This window comes from Octopus bimaculoides, chromosome 4 (assembly GCF_001194135.2).
Source record: "Octopus bimaculoides isolate UCB-OBI-ISO-001 chromosome 4, ASM119413v2, whole genome shotgun sequence".
Taxonomy (NCBI): domain Eukaryota; kingdom Metazoa; phylum Mollusca; class Cephalopoda; order Octopoda; family Octopodidae; genus Octopus; species Octopus bimaculoides.
In genome coordinates, this window is record NC_068984.1 from 42,523,378 (window position 1) to 42,531,575 (window position 8,198).

At 40.3% G+C, this 8,198-nt stretch overlaps 1 protein-coding gene across 1 annotated transcript in view; it reads left to right on the top strand.

Annotated features, from left to right (window-relative positions):
• The first annotated feature begins 116 nt into the window (after window positions 1-116).
• The window catches only part of LOC106881830 (putative uncharacterized protein DDB_G0277255), a 138,563-nt gene continuing 130,481 nt past the window's right edge, over window positions 117-8,198 (top strand). The window contains exon 1 of the mRNA XM_014932344.2: window positions 117-4,456. Within this exon, the coding sequence (XP_014787830.2) occupies window positions 210-4,456 (4,247 nt within the window). The 5' untranslated portion in view covers window positions 117-209. The remainder of the gene's footprint in view (window positions 4,457-8,198) is intronic.

The following is an 8,198-nucleotide window of genomic DNA, read 5'->3' on the forward strand; positions in this document are numbered from 1 at the left end:
CTTGCTTAGCTCCCTCCCTGTACGCCCGCCGCCGCCGCCGCCGCCGCCGCCCGCCCGTTTCTTCGTCTGTCTGTCTGTTAGTTAGTCAGTCAGTCAGTTAGTCCGTCAGATGCATATTAGCCACTAGCGATTTCTCTTTCGATGCCTTCTCCCGTCGCCTCGGAAGACTACACCTCGGAACGCTAAGACAAAATGTTCTTGCATTCAATATGGCTACTACCAGGCCTGCATATGTTTTTACCTCATGTTTCTGTCTTGTTCAATCGCTCTTGTTCATGCTATTCTTGATCTGGAATGTCTCTACATCACCTACAATACCATCGTCACCGTCGCCGTCGTCGCCAGCATCCTTGTCGCCGCTGTTGTCAACGTCGTCGCCGCCGTCGTCGCTACCGTCCATGTCATCTTCATCATCACCATTATCATCGGCAGCATCACCTCCGTCGCCATCATCATCAGCAGCAGCAGCAGGAGCAGCAGCAGTAACAACGGTACCATCAACATCGTTTAATTTACCAGCGTCATCCCCTTACCAACATTTTCAATTACCGGCTTTCCCACCGTCATCAACATCACCGCCGTTATCTTCCTCCTTTTCTTCGTCACCATCCTTGTTATCGGTGTCGCCGTCATCACGGTCACTCTCTTCTCGAGTATTGTCTCATACGCCACCAGCGTTGGCCACCATGCAGCTGTTATCCAGTAAGCAGCCGAGTTTGGTGCCAGGCTTCAATAATTCAGCCGTATCTGCTTCGATTCACTTGGACAAGTTTTCGGTGGCATCTGAAAACGTTAGCATTATCGCTACCGTCACCACCACCAACACCACCACCACCACCAACAACAACAACAACGACATAAATAACAATGAAACGAATCGAATTATTATAGACAATGGGTCACAGCGCAACTACTATCACCAGAACCAGCAGCGGCAGAAACAACAACAACAACAACAACAACGACAGCAGCAACAACAACAACAACAACAACAACAACAAAACCAACAAAGACAGAAAAAATCAGAAAATCAGCAACGCTGGCGGATACGAGAAGATAAAAAAGAAGAAAAACATCATCAACATGAACAAAAGCAGAAACCACAAACACAACAACAACACCAACCACAACTTCTGATTCTACTTCAAAAAGAAGAAAGACGAACACTTCGGCGATTACAAAAACAACAACAGCAACATCAAAACCAGCATTATCACCAACACCAGAAGCAGCAACAGCTGCGACATCAACAACAACAACACCGGCAACAAAATCTACAGCTGCATGGTTTGAATTCGACGCAGCAAGCACAGCAAAAGTATGGAAATCTCTACAAACAACAACGAGGGCGGAATAGCTCGTTGGCTTATCTTAATCAATTCTACCGCTGGTCCCAAGGGATCCCTACTAAACAACGGGACCAACAGATACACAATGGATATTCGGATTATAACGGGTTAACAAATTCCTCTTCACTTTCCAATCTAACAAGCTCCGAGCATGTTCGTGCGGTAAACAACACTCGGTCACTTTTATCATCTTTGTATATTAATAATATAGTTGGTAACATTACCCACACTAACAAAACAGACGTTACTATGCACGCGTTGACAAACACATCCTCGCCTTCACCTTCACCTTCACCGTCACTGACACCAACACCTACACCACCACCGCTATCGCTATCATCATCATCATCATCATCATCATCATCATCATCATCATCATCATCATCGCCGTCACATCCATCATTATCGTTTGATCGATTATCAACTTCTCCACTAACATCAATAGCACAATCAACGAAAACATTAATTACATCATCACATCCATCACTTATATCATCAACATCAACATCGTCATCATCATTGTTGCCGTCATCCTCCTCATCTTCCTCATCCTCATCATCATCATTGTCATCTTCCATACCACTACCATCACGCACGAAAAATTACTTATCAACATTATTGTTATCGTCATCGAATTTGTCGTCTATATTCTCCTCATTAAATGTAAAAGTGAATCCGTTAAAGGAATTGTTTAGGGTTGAGAAAAGTGAAAAGCATGCAAAAAACAATTGGGACTTTGAGGACAAAAGGGGAAATATTGGTGGGAACGAAACAGATATATCATTAAAAGACAAGACTGAGACCGAAACACGGCAGCATCGCGATGCTGTGTTTACCGGTTATAACCGTGATACTGTAAAATTAAACAAAACATTGAAGCCTCACAACCACACACACAAACGTCTACATGACAACAACAATAACAAAAACAACACTTTTAACAAAAACAACAAATCACTTCCAGAAATGGATACCTACACGAACACGCGTCCTGCCATTTCAAAGGAAACATTTGTTTCTGGACACTTACTTTCAGTGCCAACGTTGAAGGCGGATCATGTCGCAGGTAAAGACAAACCATTACGGATTATTACTGACATTACTAACCGCGACTTATCTGTAACTGGCACAGCGGAAACACACACTCCGTTAAAGAAAAGTGACATACAAATGACACAAAACTCTATGAAAGGCAGAGACACGACTGTTTTACAAGTAAAATTACACAGTTCTAAAAATATTTCAAAGAATTTTTCTGCCGACACGGACACCGTTAATCGGGACAAAGAAAGCAATCGGAACGCTATCTCTGACCGCGGTGACTACGATATTCATGAAAAACTATCGACTGCTACTGTGGAGAAAAACATCTCCTCACCGATGGATTTAGCACGGATTAAGCAGAGCGGAAGAAAACACCTGATTGATATTCTACAGGTCAGTTCTAAAAGACAATTGACAAGTGAAACTATGTCAAACTTAAAGTCCTTTGCTGGATTACCCAGGCCCTTTGACAACGTTGATTCGCTGATCAACAATTCAGTATCTGTTGTTCAAAATAATGTTTCCTTTTCTCTTCCTTCTCCTCTCAATTCTTCTTCTTCTTCTTCTTCTTCTTCTTCTTCTTCTTCTTCTTCTTCTTCTTCTTCTTCTTCTTCTTCTTCTTCTTCTTCTTCTTCTTCTTCTTCTTCTTCTTCCTCACAGATGCATCGGACAAAACACTTTGATCTACACCCTACCTCTCCCACACACACTTTCATTGCACGTATGACATCGCACTCAACGCAGGCCCCGTCGTTGCCCGCGTTACCACCGTCGCGATCATCGGCAAAGTCGACACCTGAAAATGTGCCGACAGCCACGACGACGTCGTCGGTACTGTCAACAACGTCGCCGTTTGTTCTACCTTCGAAAGAAGGGCGTAAAATAAAGGTCTTGCCCGATCAGCATCTGACAATAAATGTCGACGATGTAAATAATGCCCTAAAAAGTCTTCCAAGTAAGAAAACGAATTTAAATAAAGTTAGGGATAAATTTTACATTTATTTCAGGCACTATAATAAGAGTATGAAAAGCTTTAATTATATTAATAGTAGTAGTAGTAGTAGTAGTAGTAGTAGTAGTAGTAGTAGTAGTAGTAGTAGTAGTAATATTAGTAGTAAACAGAGAAACAGTACCACAAACAACTTTGTTAACAATAACAATGACACTATCTTCCTTCCATCCAAGCAACAACACCCTAACAACATAAAGAATAACCATGACGACAATAGCAACAACAAAAACAACAGTAACCATAACACTATCAGTGGTGCCCGAACACAAGGTAAGCTCCTTGATCGCAAACATATCATGAACCCCACAAATACACTTGACGCTGTCACGGTTTCAAGTTCCGTACCAGCGGCAAATGACAAACTGACATCACCTACAACTTTCTCCCCCTCGTTCTCTTCTAGTTCTTCTCCTCCATCTACTTTCCCTTCATTATCTGAATTAGTGACAAACCGTGACCCAATATCCTCGGTTACGGACCCTAATGGGAATCTGCAAGACAACCACACACAAACACAAAACCATCCACAACAACAACAACAGCAACAACAAACACAACAATCACAGAAACAGAGACGACCGCCGTCACCATCAACGCCACCTTCACAACATCAGACACAGATAAGTGGCGGGCAACAAGAAGCCAAATCTTCAGTAAATGACAATTTAAACGGCCGGGATTCCAGTAATAATGGCTTTGATCGGAAAAATGAGGACAGTACAGACGGGATGGCGAAAATCCGTCACAAACGAAGCTTTTTGGACTATTACTACGAACAGTGGGAGAAACTACAAGAAAATACAGATTTTATAGATGAATCAGTTGCTATAATACCTTCAAACTATGACAGCGATTTATCGTCAGACGATCTGGCGAAAACAGTCGAACAAACTAATACTCCGGACTCCTTCCAAGGGAACCAAGCTGCTTATGGCAGCGGAGCTGATATGTCTTTCTCCAATTTGGTGCCATGCTCCAGTAAAGAGCGATTGTTTTGTCTTAATGGGGGTACCTGTTACATTATGGTGATGATGGAACGAAAAACATGCAAGTAAGTAGCTGAATTTCTAATAATTTTCTTACGTCGTTTTGTTTTTTTCTGCTTTAATATCTTTTTCACATCATTATGCATGTAAATACGTGTGACTCTGTTTGTGTGTGTGTGTGTGTGTATTAAAATGCAGATTTCTGCGATCGACTAATTTATTCAATTCCTAAGGACCTAGACAACATATATTGGTCACAAGGAGATTACTGTCAGAATGTCGGTAAAACGTTTCTTCCTTACTATAGGCAATTTCATACAAGTTAGCAATTATATATCTACATCAGAAGCAGGACCTCAAAACAAGTAAATTTCTTAATGGGGATACTAATGTTAAGGATACTAATGTTAAGGCTGTTAATGTTATGCACTAAACTATGTTGTTTCAAGATTCTTACATTATTATATGTTGTGGGGTCGGGTTGGTGAAATATTAAAGGAGGAGGGGAATACAGAAAAATGGTTAAGAAACACTGGTTTAGCAGGTCGCATGCATATACAGAGTGCTAGACCCTACCGTCTCTGATACCTTATGGCTGGGTAGGTAAATGCAGATACATAGGTATATATATATATATATATGTGTGTGTGTGTGTGTGTGTGTGTGTGTGTGTGTATGTATGAGAGAGAGAGGGAGAAAGCGTAGTGGGGAGAGAAAACGTCTCAGGAGCCAAGCACCGAAACTTAAATGTCAAATGACGTGTAATTAAGTAGCTTATAATACCGAGATCGAATCCTTTCAAATACTAATACATACTTTCACAGCTTCAGCTTACCGAGAATAACTTTTAGGGAAAACTACGTAAATAAAACAAAGTCCCAACAAGGCCCTGTTGATTTTTGATTTCTTGTGTATAATGGTCCAAATGGACCTTTCCCTATTCCGTATCACATGTGATACACAGGGTATACAGGATACATTTCCCTGTCGTCCATGCATCATATATGATACACATGCCCAATTATTTTGAACCATCAGGATAATTTAGGACTTATGAAAGAAAAACCTTTTTATTCCTCAAAACGTATGAAAACAAGGGATGACTAAAAGTCTGAAAACGAGTACGTGCGTTTAAGTAAAAACTTTTGAAAAGGCTGTGGACAGGCAAAGGGTTAATAAAAAAAATATGTTATATTCAGTGACAGAAACGGTAAAGACCGAACAAAGGAGTAAAATAATTTTACTAATGAGATTTATTGTCTTCATTGTTATGCGTTCAAATACTATCGATCATTGAGAATTTTTCGTATTTTTGATTTGAGGTATAACTGCGCTGGAGTGAACGTAATTAAATTAATAGCGTTATCAATTAACTGTGATTTCCGTGTAACATGCATCGAGGTAAAGAAAACAAAAACAACAAGCAGAAAAATCCTTGGTAGTTGTAGCCCTAGTTTTTGTTGTAATATTGTTTTAATATGCATGAATCTCTAAAATAGCGGTAGAGCAGCGACAAAACAGGAAAGGTCAAAGTTCAATGATGTGCATAATGACTTTAAATACTAAATGAGACGTCATGCATGAACAGGAAAGGAATATAGTCTATCGTTTATTTTTACCGATTCTGACGGAATAAAATGATAAAGTTGTTCAATACATGATTTAAACTCACAACGGAGAATAGCAAAACTTAAATGCACTAAAGTCAGTCTTCATATTGGTTTCCTTTTATTATTTTTTTTTTCAATAGTCTGCTGAGCCTCCTCCTTTAGCAATAATTCTTTCTACCGTGGGTACAAGGCCTGAAATTTTGGGGAAGGGACATCGACGCCAGTGACCAACTGGCACTTATTTTATCGACCCCAAAAGGATGAAAGGCAAAACCGACCTCAGGGGAATTCGAATTCAGAATATAAAGACGAACAAAATGCTGCTAAACATTTTGTCCGGCGTCATAACGATGTTGCCAGCTCGCCACCTTCCTATGGTAATAATAATTACATGAGTGACGAAGAAATAGAGGAGTCACTACATAGCCACTCTGTTTGCTAGAATTAGCAGCCAAAACATGTTCAATTCACAACCCACTTATATAAAAAATATAATAATAAAAAGTGGGGACGGCATTTTCGAAATCAGTTATGTTTGAAAGGACAGGATAATCACATCCAGAATATCTTTGAAGGGCTAAGCTAGAGTTAAACAACCGCAGCAACAATAACAATAAAATGTGTAAAAGATACGGATTTTATTTTCCGAGTAAATACTATAAATTTGTTTTCTTTCGTTGACCATGCTGTATTTCCTTTCCATACTGAGTATCAAGTACTACTTTATCTCATCAAGAAATAAAGGAAAGAAAGTAGAATATGATTTGAGAGAGAGACTTGGCTGTTGTTTTTAGCAGATGGCGTAATCATGTATAGGCCTTGTAATTCAGCGTGCGATCATTGTTACAGCGTGAGTAAAAAAAAAATTTAAAACATTAAAAAGCATTCGTTGTCGTAAACTTTATTTTATTACTTTCCTAATTGTGCATCAGTCAAATGAGGCATAACCACCTACGGGAGGGATACTGCACGGCGTTTAAACTGTTAGAAATAGCGGCAAGTCACACCTTGTTGCGTTATTGGGATATTGCACTGCGTTTGAACTGTTAGAAATAGCAGCTAGTCACAGAAGAAAAGTTTAGTTCTAGGTAAGATGTATCTCAAAAACTGTTTTGTCACAGGTAGAACGTTTAGTTCCTTGACGAGGAAGGGCTGATCTGGGCCTTGGCAACAACAGCGGTTTAATAGAAGAATCGTTAGCACGCCGGAAGAAAATGCTTAGCAGCATTTCTTCCGACTTTTCGTTTTGAGTTCAAATTCTGCTGAGGTCAATTTTGCCTGTCATCCTTTCGGGTTTGATAAGATGTTGATGTAATCGATTTACCCCCACTTCCCGAAATTGCTGGCCTTGTGTCAAAATTTGAAGCCAATAATTGTATTTCTTTCTTTAGTGTGTGTGTGTGTGTGTGTGTGTGTGTGTGTGTAATGTAACGGCGGCAGTGGAAGGATCGTTAGCATGCTGGCAAAACCGATAGCAGCATTTCCTCTGTCTTTACGCTTTGAGTTCGAATGACGCTGTGGTCGATTTTCTCTTTCCTCTTTTTGGGGGTCGATAAAATGAGTACCAGCTAGAAAAATAGAGAGAGAGAAACAGAGAGATGTTAATAGGCGCAGGCAAAGCTGTGTGGTTAAGAAGCTACTTTGCAACATCGTAGATTTGGGTTCAGTCCCACAGCACAGCACATCGCCAAGTATCTTCCCGGACCGACCAATGCCTTTTTAAAGAATTTGGTAGACGGAGTCTGTGTGAAAGTATACATGTATATGTGCGTGAGTAGTTGTGTATGTATGTTTATGTTTGTCCCCTTCTCACCGCTTGATAACCGGTGTCGGTTTGTTACGTCCCTGTAACTAAACGTTTCGGCGAAAGAAACGATAATGCAAATATCTGACTTTAAAAATGACTACTGGAGTCGATTTATTTGTCTAAAAACCCTTCGAGGTGGTGCTGCTCTACCATGGCCGTAGCCCAATGACTGAAAGAAGTAAACGACAAAAGAAAAGATATACTATTGGTATACTATTAAGAATGGGTGTGTGGTAAGAGGCTCGCTTCCCAACCACATGGTTCCGGATCGAGCCCCACTGCATGGCTCTTTGGGCAAGTGTCTCGGACCGACCAAACCTTTGTGAGTGAATTTGGTAGATGGAAACTGAAAGAAGCCCGTCGTATATATATATATATATATATATATAT